This window comes from Oryctolagus cuniculus, chromosome 11 (genome assembly GCF_051225735.1).
Source record: "Oryctolagus cuniculus isolate XC-2025 breed Fujian yellow rabbit chromosome 11, ASM5122573v1, whole genome shotgun sequence".
Taxonomy (NCBI): domain Eukaryota; kingdom Metazoa; phylum Chordata; class Mammalia; order Lagomorpha; family Leporidae; genus Oryctolagus; species Oryctolagus cuniculus.
Genome location: NC_142877.1, coordinates 85,278,173 through 85,297,526, shown reverse-complemented (window position 1 = coordinate 85,297,526; position 19,354 = coordinate 85,278,173). Strand labels below are relative to the sequence as shown.

The 19,354-nt window shown below is 35.4% G+C and overlaps 1 protein-coding gene across 9 annotated transcripts in view; it reads right to left on the bottom strand.

Moving 5' to 3' along the window:
• METTL25 (methyltransferase like 25) overlaps positions 1-19,354 on the bottom strand; it is a 112,480-nt gene that overhangs the window by 38,837 nt on the left and 54,289 nt on the right. For all 9 annotated transcript variants that reach the window (XR_016216217.1, XR_001793373.4, XR_016216220.1 and 6 more), the window contains 2 exons: positions 6,772-6,866; positions 2,991-3,020 (listed from right to left, as the gene is read on the bottom strand). Coding sequence is in view for 4 of the 9 variants with exons in the window: in XM_002711367.6 (XP_002711413.3) it covers positions 2,991-3,020; positions 6,772-6,866 (125 nt within the window). In the remaining 5 variants the exon portion in view is untranslated. The remainder of the gene's footprint in view (positions 1-2,990; positions 3,021-6,771; positions 6,867-19,354) is intronic.

Here is a 19,354-nt window from a genome sequence, read left to right as displayed (position 1 = left end):
AGTCCCCAAATTAACTCCTAAAATAGCTCACCGAGAGTAGACTCATGCATATATTTGAGTGCCCACACTAAAATGTATAACCTTCAAAAGATAACTTTCTAACATAATATCTCTTTCCAATTACAATTCCTTCAATTGAGACAAGAAAAAAACACCAATTTCAAAACTTGCTTTTCCTTGAAAGCTGTGCTAAATACTTTACTTAGAATTTATTATGTTTGAACCAACGGCAAAAGAAAGACCTTTCTCTCTGTCTCTCTCTCTCACTGTCCACTCTGCCTGTCAAAAAATAAAAAAAAAATTGATTATGTTTGATTATATTTTTAATCTGACAATTTTCATCTTGAGTAACTCTTTTCTATAATACTGAGATCTTTATCATCTTTTATTTCTTTGAAAATCCCTTTACTTCTCTTACAACAAACACTAACAAATCTTTGCAAATATTAACAACTATTCTTATAATTGTTCTATTGAAAATCAAGACATTTTGACAAATCTATTGGATGAAGTGGAATACTGTTATTTGTACTATAAACAACTTTCTGTTGTATTAGCTAGAATAGATGGACTATTAATTTTACATAAAACTTCTAAAAATAGTTAAAAATCTTCCTTCTCATGCCATTGAGGAAAACAATATAACTTGGTATCAAGATAATTTAGAAATCAAAGTGTATTTATATTGTTATTAAAAGCAGATTATAGAAACACAAGAACAAAAGACCAAGAAATTGATTTTAAGCAAGAGAACATACAGATGGAACACACAGAGAAATACAGGACAGAATCAATCACTATTCCCAAGTTACCCTGAGAAATAAGAGCTTTACAGCTGTTTCCTAAGAGAAAGGGAAGGGAGTTATGAAGTGCCTTCAAATGTGCATTCCTGGAATAAGTAGAACTATTCATCCTGGTAAATACAGATGGGGGTAAATGGGAAGGGAGTCAACATCTCCCAAGCAGCCTATGCTGGGCTATTCCAGGAATAAACTGGATATGACTCAGAGTTTACGTTCTTCTCTCACAAGTGGTAAATCTTCTTAACACTTTAATTCATTTTAAAAATAGGAGGGAGCAGAAAGTGTATACTCTTAAAGCATACATGCTAGACATGCATTTGACAGGTCTAGTGGAAAAGGTACTAAGCTGAAAGTGAGGGCTCTACAATTAATTATGGAAGCTAGAACACATTATTTAACTTCTGCTGTGGAGCATGCTCTCATGAAAGTCTGGGGTAATACCCAACACATAAGATTGACAAATATTTGGAAAATTAAAAAATAACACACATGATCAAAGCTCGCTTTCCCAGCACCTGGAAAATGACTAAGTTGATATGCAACATAGTAGGTAACAGCCTGAATTCCAGAGTGATACAGATTCAAATGAGCATTTACTACCTAATATTTCCCTCATGTGTATCATGGGATTATTTTTAAGAAAATATACCTTATAATACTATGCATCTATTACCTTAACTGATGAGAACTTTGAACAGTACTTTGGTAAGGTTTGGGTTAGATTTAGCTAAGATTTTCATGACCATAATTATCTATAACATCTAATAATAACAACAGTTTTTTTTTTAGTTTTTAAATATGAGCTGGCATTGTTTTAAGTATTTCACATTTTCATTCATAATACTGAACATAGTCCTATGAGGAAAATATTATTACTATTATTATTATTGTTTACCTATTTTACAGATAAAGACATTAAACTATATAGAAATTGTGATACTGTCCAAAATGATGAAGTGATAAAGACAGGATGTCAACTGGTAGTCAGAGTCTACAACCTACATTCTTCATACGTTCTAATGCTTCACCAGAAATCGTTTTTAACCATTTTTAGATAGCCTGTGAATACATTCAAAAAACAACGACACACAAAGTGCTTATTAACGTTCCTAGCCCAGAGTAAGCACTCTGGATATAACACTTGCTATTGGTATTATTATGTTAAAATCATCATTTAAAAAAATGCAAATGTCAATTTTTAATGTTCCTTGAGGCCGGTGCCGCGGCTCACTAGGCTAATCCTCCACCTTGCGGCACTGGCACACCGGGTTCTAGTCCCGGTCGGGGCGCCAGATTCTGTCCCAGTTGCCCCTCTTCCAGGCCAGCTCTCTGCTGTGGCCCGGGAGTGCAGTGGAGGATGGCCCAAGGACTTGGGCCCTGCACCCCATGGGAGACCAGGATAAGCACCTGGTTCCTGCCATTGGATCAGCGCGGTGCGCCAGTCGCAGCGCGCCAGCCGCGGTGGCCATTGGAGGGTGAACCAACAGCAAAAGGAAGACCTTTCTCTCTGTTTCTCTCTCGCACTGTCCACTCTGCCTGTCAAAAAAAAAAAAAAAAAAAAAGTTCCTTGAAAAGAAGTGAAAGAGTGGTTTCTTAAATTTAAGTTCAACAATAATCCCATGAAAAGCTCTTAAAAAATTCCTAACATGTTTCATGAGTGTAAGATGGAGGATAATGCAATTATATGGATATTTGTGGGATATATTTAACTTTTGTTTATACATGCAAGTCCAGTTGGCTGCTACAATTAATGACTAATCAAGTTAATTTTTTTAAAAAGTGATCAAACAACCAACTGAAATATGTTTTGGATTATAGTTAAATAATACATTCGATGTTATACCTTGTTTATCTTTGCTTGAACTAAGCCCATAAAAGCCTTATATTCAGCAACAACATTCTTTGGAGATATTTATGGTCTGTTTAGTATATGAAGAAGTGAGAGGTAAGTACAAGAGTATAATGTGGAAATTCTCCTAAAAGCTCAATTTACTTTTTTAAAAGTTCACTTTGCTTTTAAAGTAAACATATAAGAATTGTAAAATTTGAATATGTAGCAGTGACAAGAAGAGGTGATATTTATTAAGATCCATCAGGTTTTAAGTTCATCAATAGGTCAAGTATGAAGAGGGTTTGCAAGAAAAACTATCATGATTTAGCTGGATTACAATAAACACTCTCACTTACCCCTTGGCCAACTGCAACTCGCTCCAATGCCTTTAAAAGAAAAAAAAATACAAAGACTACTGATATATTTAGTATATATATCTTATAAGAGTTATAAACACACTGAATAAGAGTTTGTAAAACTGACATTTAAAAAGATTAATTGATAACATGTAAGTTTACACACTTGGGAGTATTAATATTATTAAAGAATGTTAACTAGTGTGCTTATATAATTTAGGACTGATTTATACTGGATGTGTGTCATATACACAAACACATACATAGTCCAATTACACATACTCCTTGAATTTCAGAATGAATTAGCAAACATGACAGAAATGAAAGGACACAGTCTCAACTCATTTTTAGTGTAGCTGAAATAATTATATATAACCAAAGCAATTATTCAATAAACATAAAGACATATAGGTATAACTTACATACTACATTTTGATGTTTTCTTACAATTTTAATGAACATATAATTTTACATTTTACTAAATTAAAATGAACACATAGTTGAACACATAGGTCTAACACTTATTAGAAAAGTATGTATATTTGGATCTGCATGTTCTGCAAATACAAATCAAATTCATAAGTGACCACCAAGTGACAAATGGAAGAGAAAGTGATATATCTCTTTTTACAATTTTATATGTACTAGTTTTCCAATTCATATAACATTTTTACAAAATTTTTCTTAACATTTCTAACAAATAATCATAATCTGTCACAAAATAATTTAAACATAGAATAAAGTCTTCTGAAATATTTCTTTTTTAGAGATATACATTTCCATATTTATAAAGCTTTATAACTAAATTAGTTTTAAAATGCAACAAACTAATTTTACATTTTCCATCAATATTTTTTTAAAATTACAAACATAAAATTTTACCTACAAAAATATTTGAAACAAAGAAAAGCAGTGAAAGTAGAGCAGATTTGCTTATAGTTACTGATCAAAATAAAAACTTACTTCACATTTCAAGGTTTGGATAAGACTATTTAGATAGAGTTGAATCATATGCTTCCAAAATTAAAAAATAATCAGATTATCTTATGTAGATGTGATTTTACAGATGGTTTAAAAAGTCACTGACAAGCCTGACTACTTGCATGAAGAAGCATAACTAGTTAGCAGGTGACCAGTAGCTAAAAAATTTGCTCTTTAAACCTTGGTTTACCTCTGACGTTCCTGCAACATACAGATTTAGGGGGAAGGAAAGAGTTTCTTGTATGAAAATCTGCTATACAATAATTATTTGAAAAGTACAGAAGCAATATAATTTTCCCATTTACTTCAAGGATAATTTCACTGAACATCTAGAGCCAACTAGGATGTTACGAATACAGAAGACAGTTATCACATAATTTTCATATTAAGTTAAATAGTAACAGGCCCAGAACAGATTTACCATTAAAGATGAAAATGAGTTTTCATTTATGGTACTGTAGCCCTATTTTCAAATTAGAATTTTTTATGAATTTTTGCTAAAAGTTTAACAGAATAAAAAAACAAAAGAGCTTAAAATTTTTGGTGTCAATAAAAATGTTACATAACACAGGAGTATTTTTGGTATGTATTGCTAATGAGCTTTTTTAGAAGTACAAATGATGAATTTTGATTACATAATAAAGATAATCAGGAAAGTGATAGAAGTCTCTTGTAAATAATAATATTGTTTCTGGCAATGAATAAAGATACCATATGTTTATCTCATACTAATCTAGAATGTTTTTGCAGTTTTATTATCAGGCTTAAAGTATGCTGACAAATTGCTTAATACAACCATACAAAAACGTACCAAAAGAAGTATGCCTTACACTTTCATAGATTATTTTGCAATCAAAAAAAGAAGTCAAGGTAGCCAGAGACTGGGATGGGAACCAAAAAGAGGGGTATTCCATGGGCAGCTGATATTGGTCAAATAAAGTGCTTAAGCACAGCAGAGTTCCAAATTCATTTTTTTGAATTTAATTTTCAGAATTTCTTCCTTTTCATTCTTTGAATAAATTTTTGGTTTGTGAGTTCATTATATTCCTTTTTCTTTTTAAGATATATTAATAGCTGTCATTTTATTTTGAATAGTCTCCATATCTTCCAAGTTGCTTTTTTTCAATTTATTTTTATCTGATTTCCATTTTAAAAACAGATTTAGTTATTTATTTGAAAGGCAGAGTTAGACAGAGACAGGAAGAGACACACACACACACACACACACACTTGGGGGAGAGGGAGAGGGAGAGAGAGATAGAGAGTTTTCATTCTACTGTTTGACTCCCCAGAAGGCCAAAAAAGCCAGGAAAGGCCTAGGTCAAAGCCAAGAGCCAGCAGATCTTCTGGCAGGGACCAAGCACTTGGGCCATTTTCTGCTGCCCTTCCCAGGCACATCAACAGAGAGCTGGATTGGAAGTGGAGCAACTGGGATATGAACTGGCATCCATATGGGATGCTGGTGTCACTGTAGATGACAGCTTAACCTGCTATGCCACAATGCTGGCACCATGATTTCCATTTTTTTTTAAATGTTAGAATTTCCTTAGACATTCAATGATTCTTGGCTGTTTTTGATAAATTAGAATGAAGATACCATAATTTTGATTATTTTTGTGGTTACGAGTAAGGATTATTAACTGGGTGCCTCACTAGTTCTATCTTGTTTCACTGTGATATCCCTGATGCTAGTATCTTTTTGTCTTTCCTCCTAGGCTAATAAGATTTCCTGGAAAAACTATTTCAATTTCTTGCTTAGAGCAAGACCCTAAACAAGTAAAACTGACAAATAAGATGAAAGAACAAGACAAATTTCCAGAAAAGTATTTTAAGTGGGTCTACATAAGGGAACTATTATTTCAGCATACATAGATTTCTAAGATATATAACCTAGAACACCGGTATAATAGCTCTTAAATTGCTATGTAACTTAAATAGAAAGAGCAGGTCCTAAAATAAAATAATTAACTTATCTTGTATTTGGTCTTTAAATGTATTATTTAACCATATAAATAAAATGTTTTATTTTGAAGTGATTTTGTATAAACTGAAAGTCTACAACATGATGCTTTTATGTTTAAATACATAGTGAAATGACTACTACAGGTAAGAAAATTCTAAAATCCACCATCTTAAATAGTTACTGTGTGTATATAGGAAGAACACCTAAAATCTACTCTTAGAAAATTTCCTGTGTTGAGTATATAATACTCATAGTCATGATTAACTGTGGTCCTCATGCTATATTTTAGGTCTTTAGATTTATTCATTCTGCATAACTACAATATTTTAAGTTTTTGACAACAAAAAGAGCCATTTACAATATTTAGTTTGATCCTTTGTAAATCAGTATTACACTGCCAACAGAAAACACCATAGGCTAAAGTTTCTAAATCTAAGCACATTTTTCAAATCACACACAATGAAAATTTTATTTGACTAGTAACTTCATATCCCAGTAATTTAGTATTTTTCCTAACTATATAAAAATTAGGAGACCAAACATTAACACTCTACAGAGCTGTGAATAAAATACTGAACTTATTCTTTGTATAAGACTTGGTACTTGGAACATCTTATAGAATAATTTTTATGTAAAAATGTGTTTGACACTTCATGTAGACTGGATAATGTTGGAAAGGCAAATCATTTTTTTCTCACAATTCGTTATGTACAAAAGTATTAATGGTGTTAATGGTGATGCTTTACAAATATGGCATTTAATGTATGATATCAGCCAAAAATAATAAATTCTATAACATTTGGATAAAACTGTTACTCTAGAAAAAAAATACCATACCAAACAGGCTGACATTCTGGCATTGCGACCACAGCACCACTTCTCTTCCTTTAAATAGCGGCACATTGGAAATCCCCACGTTTCTTGAGGACATTCTGCAGATGGGTGAAAAATACATATTTAAATAAAATTCATCCCCTTTCAGTTAAAGTAAATCATCTACTGAGAAAGCAAATCAGTCACTGAGAAAGTCAAACAGTAGTTTAACATGGAAGTAGTGATGTTTAACAGTTCATTCCAGTTTGTTAATTAAAAGCATATTAAGGTTATGAAAATGGTATTTGCTCAACAACAGCTGCTTTGTGTTAAAGTTCCTGGTCTGATACCAACCAATTTACCAAAACCATTTGTCTAAGATTAAGCAAAAGCAATTTAAAATGCAAATGCTCTTCACATTCAGTGCATAGGAGATAAGTCATGAGATACTGGGCATTTATTTCTGACCTGATTCTCCAAAAAAAGTGACTTACACATGACATTTGGGAATTTATTATGGAATAACATGAATTCATTCCTAATAATGTTGAAGCCTCCATATTCACTTTTCAGAAAAATAATACCTGTACTGATTTTTATTTATTCCTTATATTAAGAGGTTATAATATTTTCAACTATGATTCACTTTGGCTCCATTGCACTTGTGATTCAAATAACTAAAGCAATAATCAGCATTCACTGCTGTGAACACTATGATAGCACAAAAAAAGAGGTGAGAATTTTCCAGGGAAACAGAATTCTGGGTTTCCTAACTGACTTCTGGTGATACAGGAAGACACTAGTAGACATATATAGGATCTCCTAATTTCAAAAGATACTGCATTGGAAATCAACAGGAGAGCAGTTATAGACTCAGCATTTGAAACTCTCACTATAGATATGGAGGCTAGAAACAAATGATCATCTTTCAGTTATGTTCCACCACCTGAGCTCATGAAAGTGATGAGGTTGGAGGAAGGTTACGGACTTCCTAATAGTTTATAAAGGTGCTATTTATCATCACAATGAAGCCTTGGAGAAGAGCACTTTTAATCTGCTTATAAGAGAGCTCTGGCTAAAATCCAAAGTGCAAAGGATAGAGGACAGCCTTACTCCCATTCAAAACATGTAGGAACTTTTTAAGATCCAAAGATAATTTGTAGAAGTGCCAAATGTGGCTCAACGCTATGTGAAGCTGTATCATTCTTTTGGACACCACAAGGTTATAAAACCACCCTGAAGTTTGTGAATCTGCATCATAATTTCCTGTGCAGTTAAGATTATGGTGGCTTCACAGCTTTGCTCTTTTTATAAAGGAGTAAGAACAGAAAACTGATAAAGAGGCAGGAAACCTTGGAAGTTAAACAAAGCCTTTCATTCAAAAATTCAATATTGTCTTGAGAATCTATTAGCTTCATTCTGACTGTAGTGAAGAATGAGTTCCCTTATGTATTCTGAAGTAAAGTCACTGAGTTTCTACCACTACCCACCAGTGTCTTAAACTGTGTTCATAGACCCATATTCAATTCTACTGCAACTGCACATTAATCACCCTTACAGCAAATCAGGTGCTTTCCTGCAGCATCTCTTCCATGATCTCCTTAAATCAGAACTTTGAAACAGATGAAGTCACTTGTTTCTTTCCTTCTATTTCTTAGTCTTTCTTGTGGGCTCCAGAAATTCATTAATCTTTTATATGTTAAGATTCTACTAATTTTCCCTTTTGTATTAATGTTTTAGTATCCATCCAGTTAAACAAACATGAACTTTAGAACCATTTTCTATTATTTCATTCTTTAATCCCAAATTCTTATATACACTTCATCTTTTTTAATTAACCTTTTTAAAGATTTATTTTTATTTATTTGAAATACAGAGTTACAGAGAGAGGTAGAGACAGAGAGAGACTTCTTCCATCTGCTGGTTCACTCCCCAGATGACAGCAATGGCCAGAGCTGCACTGATCCAAAGCCAGAAGCCAGGAGCTTCTTCCAGGTCTCCCATGTGGGTGCAGGGGCCCAAGGACTTGGGCCATCTTTACTGCTTTCCCAAGCCACAGCAGAGAGCTGGATCAGAAGAGGAGCAGCTGGGACTAGAACCAGTGTCCATATGGGATGTTGGTGCTTCAGGCTAGGGCTTTAACCCGCTATGCCACAGTGCCAGCCCCTACACTTCATCATAATTGTATTTGCTTTTTATTTTCAATCTTCATTAGCTCTTGACTAAATGAATGCAATACCTCCTTACTAGTTAATCCCCCTTTTTTGCTTTCTTTTAGTCATCCTGTCCATCCTTCATATTAAGAGTAACATTATATTTCCAAAACATTCCCATCTAACCATGTCACTCTGATAGCTCTAATTTACCTCACCACTAGCATCTCTGAAAAAAACTTAATGGGTTGAAAAATACTCATTATAGATTTTCAGGAGTGTTAGACACTCCATCCTTAAAACATTCTCACCTCTGGCTTGCATGATCCCTTAATGGCTCATTCTTTTCTATCCAGCTATTGCGTGTTGCTTTGGCTTAGTTCTGTTACTTCCCACTCCACTTTTATACTTTCTTTAAAGACTCATTATCATTAAGTAAAATGCCCACAGTTTTGTGAGAAGTGGCTAGGTTAGAATGCAGTTGGTATTGGGCTGGCACCGTGACTCACTAGGCTAATCCTCCGCCTGTGGTGGCGGCACCCCGGGTTCTAGTTCCGGTTGCTATTCTTCCAGTCAAGCTCTCTGCTATGGCCCAGGAAGGCAGTGGAGGATGGCTAGGTCCTTGGTCCCTGCACCTGCATGGGAGAACAGGAGGAAGCACCTGGCTCCTGGCTTCAGACCGGTGCAGCGTGCCAGTGTAAGTGGCCACTTGGGGGGGTGAACCAACAGAAAAAGGAAGATCTGTCTCTGTCTCTCTCTCTCTGTCTAACTCTGCCTGTCCAAAAAAAAAAAAAAAAAAAAAATGCAGTTGGTATTAAGTCATTTGTATGGTAACCGGGTATCCTATCTGCCTGGTACTACTACTATTTAAGGTACAAATTAGGTATAGTGAGTCTGTCCAAAGAGCCCAAAATAAATCTGTGAGGACTCTGTCAATCACAGCCAGTTTGCTACTTTTGCTCTATCTATATTCTTTCCCTAGGTTATATTATCTAAACCTAAATACATATTCATAATTCCTTATTATTATATTAGTTTCTAAGGGTTTTGGTAACTAATTACCACAGAGGGGCTTAAAACAACAGAAATTTATTCTCTCAAGTTCTGATATTAGAATTCTGAAATCCAGGGTGTTAGTTGAGCCAGGTTCCTTTGATATCCATAAGTAAGAATGGTTTAATGGCCTTCTAGGTTCTTGTGGCTACTTGTTATCCTTGGGTTGCAGCTACTTCACTTCAATATCTGTCTGCCATCACATGGCAGTCTTCCTACCGTGTGTTTCTGTCCTCTTATTTGGATTCACTGAATTTAGGGCCGACCCTATACAGTATGATCTGATCTTAATTAATTTTATTTGCCAAGGCCCAATTTCCAAATAAGATCACATTATGAGGTTCTGGGTGGACATAATATTTTGGGGGGCATTACTCAACCCACTATAATAATTAAATACATAGATAACACCATCTTCTCCAACTAGATCTACTTTAACACCTCCAATATTCTAACCACTATCTCTAAGTAGATACTTTATTGGCAGCTTAGTATCAAAATATGCCTAAAATCTAATTAACCTAAGGACTCAAATCTATATCCTACTAAGTGTCCTATTTCAATGACCCAGTAACATTTATTAATTTGCACAAGTCAAACAATTCAGAAGCCTTCTCTGAAAATTCCTCATTCATGGAATGTTTTAGAAATTCCTACTTATTTTCTCCTAAAAATACCTTAAATCCATAAATATTCTCTATATCCACCATTCCAAACTACCTGGACTGCTATGATAGTTACGTGATTGGTGTGCTAATATGTACTCTTGCTCTCTTTAATTCCAATCTCAATTATACAACCATAATAATCTTTTAACATTTAAATGTGTCATTCATTTTCCCTCTTAATAAATACTTCTTGGGGCAGGTACTGTGGCATAGTGGGTAAAGCTGCTGCCTGCAGCATATTAGCATATTAGCATCAGTTAGAGTCTCGGTTGCTCCACTTCTGATCCAGCTCTTGGCTATGCCTAGGAAACCTGCAGAAATGGCCCAAGTCCTTGGGGCCCTGCTCCCTTGTGGGAGACGAGAAGAAGATCCTGGCTCGTGGCTTTGGATTGGCCCAGCTATGGCCATTGCAGCCATTTGGGTAGTGAAGTGAACCAATGGATGAAAGATCTGTCTCTCTCTCTCTCTCTCTCTCTCTCTCTCTCTCTCTCTGCCTCTGCCTCTCTAACTCTTTCAAATAAATAAATAAATCTTTAACAAAAAGAAAAACTATAAATAAATAAATAAATACTTCTCCTTTTAAGATTATGACCTTGTTCCTTAACTTGATTGACAAAATCCTCTATGACCTGCTTATGCCCACCTTTCTAGTTTCATCTCCTACTTTGTTCTCTGTTTCAGCCCTTTTTGTTGTTGCACTTTCAATCTTACATATACAAACTTAGGGGTAGTTACTATACACTCAAGACCAATGGCTAATGTAAATATTCTTTAGTTTAAAAAAATAATCCAAAGCTGATGTACATATATATGCATATATATGTATATTATCCCCTCCTGTTTAAAAAAACATTTTATTCAAGTATGACTGAAGAACAAACAGCTGTGCACATTTAATGTATACAACATGATGTGTTTGGGATAAGCATATACCCCATGAAACCATCATTACAAGCAATGCTGTAAACTTAACCATCATGTACAAATTTTTCCCCTCAACCCTGTTCTTTTTTCCTTTTGCAGATTTTAAATAATATAGTATTGTATTCTGCTTCTGTGTTCATCTACTCTTGGCTGTTTATTTTACATTTACTTGAAAAGTACAGCAACACAGAAAGAGACATGTCTCCCATCTAGTAGATCACTCTCCAATTGCCTGCAACAGCAAGAGCTAGTTCAGGCCAAAGCCAGGAATCTACATCTCCATGTGGGTCTCCCAAGAGAGAGACAGAACCCCAAGCAATTCAGCCATCATTTACTGACTCCTGTGATGAATTATTTGGAAGTTGTTTTCAAAGTAGAAGAACTGGGACTGGAATCAGTACTCCAATATGGGATGCAGGCATTCCAAGCAATGGCTTAAACCACTGCATAATAATGTCTGCCCTTGCATTTGATTATTCTATTATTCTATTCATTACTTCTGTGTTTTACTATTTGAGATTCTACACAGAAGTGAGATCACACAGTATCTGTCTGTGTGTGTCTGACTTATTTCATGTCTCACACTTTCTTTGAATTTTATCAATGTTGCCACAACTAGCAGCATTTCACCTTTTTAAAAGGTATATTAATAATTCCCCTGTATATATTCACCACATTTTCTTTAATTATCTGCCAATGAACACTGAGGTTGATTCCCTATATTGGCTATTGCAGTTATTACAATAAACACTGTAATGTTTAAACATGTAAACATGGCAGTGCAGGCATCTCTTTGTGACCCAGAACTCAATTCCTTTGGCTGTACAGACCAAAAAGTGGGACTACTGGTCTAAACAGTAATGATACTCTAATTTTCTGAGGAAACTCCATACACATTTTCATAGTGAATGCACCACTAACAGTGTAAAAGGGTTTCCTTTTCTTCACATCCTTGAAAATGCTTGTCCTTTGATTTTTTTTTTTTTTGGTAACAGTCATTTTCACAGATATGAGGTGATACTCACTTTGAGCTTTTCATTTCTCTGATGATTAGTGACAATGGGCAGCTTGTCATAGGCCTGTATGTCTTCTATAGAAAAATGACTACTCAGTTTTTTTTTGCTCATTTCTTTTTTTCTCTTCCTTCTCTCTCTTCTCCCTTTCTTCATCTTTCTCCACCATATATTTTGGGGGTGAACTATTGCATTTTCAGGGGCTATTGCTATATATTTCAAATACTAACTCATTATCATATATGTTCCATAAATATTTTTCCCATTCCACAGAGAGCTTTTTTCAATTTATTTCTTCTTCTTCTGGGCCAAAAATCTTTTATTTGATGTAATTCCACTTTTCAATTTTTGCTTTTGCTTTCATTTGCAAGAAATCATTATCTAGTCCAATGTCTAGAATAATTCTGCCTATGTTTTCATGTAAAAATTTAATTGACCCAGGTTTTACAATTAAGCCTTTAATATACTTTGATTAAAGAATGATTAGACTAATGCTTAGTGTTTAATCTATTTTGATTAGGCTTTTGTATATTATGTGGGATAGGAAACTAATTCCATTCTTTTTCATGTGGTAAATTCAATTTTGCAACATCATATATCGAAAACTATCCTTTCCCCATTTTCTTACTTGGATATCTGGACTCCTCTCTATTTTCTTTCACTGTTTTTTATAAATCTATTTTCGTGCTTGTGTCATACTGTTTTGATTACTCTAGCTTTATAATATGTTTTGATATTAGGAAGTGTGAAAACTATAGCTTACATTTCTAGTCAGAACAATTTTGACTACTTGGAGTCTTTGGTGGTTACAGATGAATTTTAAAATTATTTTTCCTATTTCTGTAATTTATGTTATTGGCATTTTGATAATGATTGTATAGAATTTATAGATTGCTATAGGAGATGGATATTTTAATATGTTGATTCTTCCAGTGATGTCTTTGCAGCTATTTATACCTTTTAAAATTTATTTCATTTGGGGGCCAGCTCTGTGGCATAGTGGACAAAGCCTCTGCCTGTGGTGCCAGCATCCCATATGGGTGCTGGCTCGAGTTCCAGATGCTCTACTTCTGATCCAACTCTCTGCTATGGCCTGGGAAAGGAGTAGAAGATGGCCCAAGTCTTTGGACCCCAATACTTGCGTGGGAGATCTGGAAGAAGCTCCTGGCTCCTAGCTCCAGATTGGCTCAGCTCCAGCCAGTGCAGCCATTCAGGGAGTAAACCAGCAGATGGAAGACTTCTCTCTCTGCCTCTCTGTAAATTTACCTTTCAAATACCTTTAAAACATTTATTTAATTAAGGTTTCATAGTTTTTCATCTATAAGTCTTTCATTTCTTTCATTTAAGTTCATTCTTAAACACTATTTTTTTCATGTGATTGTAAATGAAACTGTTTTCTTAATTTCATTTCTGAACAAGGTTGTTGTTAGAGTATGGAAAGACCAGTGAATTTTCAAAGATTATGTCATCCACAAACAAAAACAGTTTATATCATTCCAATGTGTATGTACTCCTGCTTTGCTCTGTTATCTTAGATGAAAAGTTTTCAACTTTTCATAACTGAGTATATTAGGACTTGTATTTGGCCTTTATTTGTTAAGTTTCTTCTTTGTTGAGAGTTTGTATCATGAAAGGGTATTTGATTCTGTCAAATGGTTTAATCTGAATTTATTGACATTTCAAGGGATTTTTTTTATGTTTAATTCTGTTAATGTGTTGTATAATACTGACTGGTATACACTGAACCATCTTTGTACCTCATGTTATAAAACCTACTTGGTCATAGTGCATGATTATGTTACTGAATTTATTAGGGACACTGGCCTGTGATTTTCTTTTTATGTGATGTCCCTCTCTGGCTTTAGTATCAGGGTGATGATGACCATAGAAAATATATCTGGAAGAGTGCTCTGCTTTTCAGTTTTTAAGAAGAGTTTAAAAAGAATTTGTATCAATTTTTTAACAAAAAAAAAAGTTTGGTAGAATTCATCTGTAAAGCCATCTGGTCCTGGGCTTTTCTTTTCTCTGGAGGAACTTGATTACTCATTTAGTCTCCTTATTCGTGATTTGTCAGTTCTGGTTTTCTTTTATCATTCCTACTTGGTTGTGTATTTCCAGGAATTTCTCTATTTCTTTTAGGTTGTCCAATTTGATGGGTTGTAATCATTCATAACTGTCACTTGTGATGATTTTTATTTCTGTGAAATAAATTGTAATATCTCTTCTTTCATTTTTGATTTTATTATAGGCTCTCCCTTTTGTTAGTATAGCCAAAGGTTTATCAATTATTTTTAAAAAATTTTTTCAAAAAGTCAAGTTAGGTTTGTTAATTTAAAAATTGTTTTCTATTCTCTATTTTTGCTCTAGTCTGTGTCTACTTTCTTCCATTAACTTTGGGTTTAGTCTGTTCTTTCATTTACTTCAGCTATAAAGTTGGGTTGTTTATTTGATATCTTTCTTCTTTTTAATGTTAAAAATGTATCAGAATTTTTGGTTTTAGATTGGTAATGATTTTGATGTATCTCACTAGTTTTGATATGTTTTCATTTGCCTCAAGACATTTTTTAATACCTTATTTGATTTATTCTTTGATCTAATGGTTATCTGAGTTATTTAATTTTCATGTATTTGTAAATTTGTCGATTATATTTCTACTATTGATGTCATTCATTCTGGAAAAGATACCTGAAATGATTTCACTCTTCTTGTATTTGTTAATATTTGTTTTGTGACTATGCATTGTGATTTATCCTGGGGAAGGTCTGCGTGGACTTGAGAAAAATGAATTTTTTGCTGCTATTGAGTGGATTGTTCTGTATACATCTGTTAGATCCTCTTGGTCTACAGTGCTGTTCAGTTTTACTATTTCTTTATTGATTTTTCTGTCTGGATGATCTATGCATTGTAAAGAGCAGAGTATTGAAATCTCCCACCATTACTATATTGCTGTCTATTTCTCCCTTCAGCCTGTCAACATTTACTTACATATTTAGGTGCTTTAATGTTGAGTACAATATATTCATTTTTATATCTTCCTGTTGAACTAACCCTTTTTTCATTACTCCTATGTAATGCCCTTCTTTGTTTCATGATAGTGTCAGAACTCAGGAGGAGGAGGAGGATGTCTGTCCTTGTCCTTCGCCAAACAGCAATTCCCACAGGACAATGGTAGTGAGCAAAGCCAGAATTTCTACTGAAAGCAAGGAGTCTCCTGTTGCAGCAGTCAGGAGCAAGGTTCCAAAGAAGGAGCTGCCTGGGTAGCTTCCAAGTGAGAGATCCTTTTTTTTTTTTTTTCCACACAAAGTAGCACCAAAAAGGGTGTGTTGCTTTTTAATGGGCTAGTTTAAGTGATTGAAAGTATTTCCAATCTGTGGGGAAGAAAGGGTCATGGAAATACTCACTTTTTTTTTTTTTTTTTGACAGGCAGAGTGGACAGTGAGAGAAAGAGAGAGAAAGGTTTTCCTTTGCCGTTGGTTCACCCTCCAATGGTTGCCGCGGCCAGTGCGCTGCGGCCGGCACACCGCGCTGATCCAATGGCAGGAGCCAGGTACTCATCCTGGTCTCCCATGGGGTGCAGGGCCCAAGCACTTAGGCCATCCTCCACTGCACTCCCTGGCCGCAGCAGAGAGCTGGCCTGGAAGATGGGCAACCGGGACAGATTCTGGCGCCCCGACCGGGACTAGAACCCGGTGTGCCGGCGCTGCAAGGCGGAGGATTAGCCTAGTGAGCCCCGGCGCCGGCCGGAAATACTCTTTTGATAGGTCTATGAGGGTATGGGATAACAACCAACAAGGGAGGGAGGAATAGAAATTATATTCAGTTAGCAAGCAACGGGTCTCATTTTTTATCACCAGAGTCAGTGGAACATTTCTGGGCTTATCTCTACTGGACACTCAATTGTTGAGGCTTCTTCCACTCTTACAGGGACCCTGCCCCTTTCTTACTTCAACAGGAGTCTTACCAAACTGCTTATTAACCCATCTAACTCCTCACAGCAGGTTTTTTTTTTTTTGTTTGTTTGTTTATCTTTAAAAATACATTTACTTATTTGAAAGGCAGGGTAACAGAGGGAGAGAGAGAGGAAACACAGAGAGAAAGAGAGAGGTCTTCTGTCTGCTGGTTCACTCCCCAACTGGCTGGAATGGCTGGGGCTGGGCTAGGCTGAAGCCAGTAGCCTGGAAGTCAATCTGGGTCTACTACATGGGTGCAATTGGGCCATCTTTGCTTTACCACGCACGTAAGTAAGGAGCTGGATCAGAAGAAGAGTATCCAGGACTTGAACCTGACAATGAAGTGAGATGCCAGCATCATATGTGGCAGTTTAATGTACTGTGCTACAACACCAGGCCCCTCATGAGAGTTTTAATCCCATAGTCTATTTTTTCTGAAATAAGTATAGGTACCCTCTTGTTTGTTTGTTACCATTTGCAGCAACCATCTCCTTCTACCCTTTAAATTTCACACTCAGACTTCCAAGCTAAGTCTTCTGTATTGTGAGGGCTTTTTTCTTTTCTTTTTAAAAATCCAATCACTCTAGGTTTTTTTGATAGGGGAGATCAGTCCACTCACATTTAAAGTAATTACTTGTAGGTAAGGACTTAATATTGCCATTTAGCTAATTATTTTTTCTCTCTCTCTCTCTCTCTCTTTTTTTTTTTTTTTTTTTTGACAGGCAGAGTGGACAGTGAGAGAGAGAGAGACAGAGAGAAAGGTCTTCTTTTGCTGTTGGTTCACCCTCCAATGGCCGCCGCGGCCAGCGCGCTGTGGCCGGCACACCGCCACAGCAGAAGCCAGGTGCTTTTCCTGGTCTCCCATGGGGTGCAGGGCCCAAGCACTTGGGCCATCCTCCACTGTGCTCCCTGGCCACAGCAGAGAGCAGGCCTGGAAGAGGGGCAACCGGGACAGAATCTGGCGCCCCGACCGGGACTAGAATCCGGTGTGCTGGCGCTGCAAGGTGGAGGATTAGCCTAGTGAGCCGCAGCGCCGGCCAATTATTTTCTCTTGTGTAGTATTCTTGCCCCTCTCTCTGCCCTTGTCTGTGTGGTTTAATTTCTTTTTTTTGAAGTGGTATGATTTCTTTTATCTCTTATGTACCTACTATACTTTTGATGTGCTTATCATAGGTTCATATCAAATATTTTATGAATATAGTTTTGTATTTTAATCTGATAATAATTTAACTTCAACTGTATATATAAAGTTAAGGGGCTGGCGCTGTGGTGCAGCAGGTTAACGCCCTGGCCTGAAGCGCCGGCATCTCATATGGGGGCCGCTTTGAGACCCGGCTGCTCCACTTCCAATCCAGCTCTCTGCTATGGCCTGGGAAAGCAGTACAAGATGGCCCAAGTCCTTGGGTGCCTGAACCCACATGGGAGACACAGAGGAAATTCCTGGCTCCTGGCTTCGGATCGGCACAGCTCTGGCTGTTGTGGCCAATTGGGGAGTAAACCATCGGATGGAAGATCTCTCTCTCTCTCTCTCTCTACCTCTACCTCTCCTCTCTCTGTGTAACTCTTACTTTCAAATAAATAAATAAATCTTTTGAAAAAGTTTATAGTTTACTTTCCTCCATCCACTTATATATGTTATGTAACGTCAGATTTTATTTCATTCTACACTGTTTCCATTAACAAACAAACATTTATAACCCAATACTACAACTATAACCCAATACAACAATATGTTTGTTTCTCAATTGCCCGACACTCTATTAGAATACATCTGATGAGGGCAGGGGCATTCTCTTCATTTATTTTTGCATCCCTAGTAACTAGAACCATGACTAACATATAGCAGCAACCCAATAAATATTTCCTATATAAATTGAAAAAAAAAAAAAAAAAACCCAAAATCCTTAGGGGAAAAAAAAAAAAACACATTGAATCAGGCAAGATAAGCATGGATATCTGAAAGCAAAATAAAATAGAGAGATAATTTATGCTCCAGAAAGGAAGAATTTACATCATAAAGATGCTAATGTTCTCCACAGTAATTTATAAATTCAATGCATGCCGATCAAAATCTTAATGGTTTTTTATGGTCTTTAATAATCTGATTCTAAAATCAATTTGTAAGAGAAAATGCATGAAATAAGCTAAATAAATTCTGAAAGACAAAAAGCTTAGGCAACTTGTTTTCCCAGACTTCAAAGTTTCCAACAAAGTATACTAATTAAAACAGTACATTTGAAGTACTGCTATAGGAGTTAATGATCAAGAGAAAAAAGAATTCATAAATATACTAGTATACAAAAAGAGCATCATTAAGTAGTATTTAAAAATATTAATTCAGAGATATATCTCAAATCAAGTAAAAATAAACCCAGAGAGATCATGAAACTGGATAAAACAAAACTATAAAAGTCAGAGGAGAATGTTACAAGCTCAATCACAACCAACAGAGGAGAAGTTAAACAGAATACATTACACAAATTCTAAGGAATACTTTCTATTGTGAAAAAAATATTTAGCAAATTTCTATACATCAGTGATGGAGAGATTTATAAGAAATGCTGCTGAGTAAAGGGACAACACTACACTGTCTTCCTTCTCAGATTATCTTGCTGTTTTTCCTTATCTTTCCAATCTCCTTTGGGTTCAAACCCCGTACTTCCTTTTTTCATATATGTATTTCCAGGGGGATTTTATTTAGAAATGATTTAAGTAACAACTGCATGCTCATGAATTTCTTATCTTTAACCAAGATTTGTCCTCAGAAAGTCAGAATCATTTATCCGACTGACAACAGAAGTTCTGCACTTGAACTCCTAAATGGCATGTCAAACTTAACCTATTTA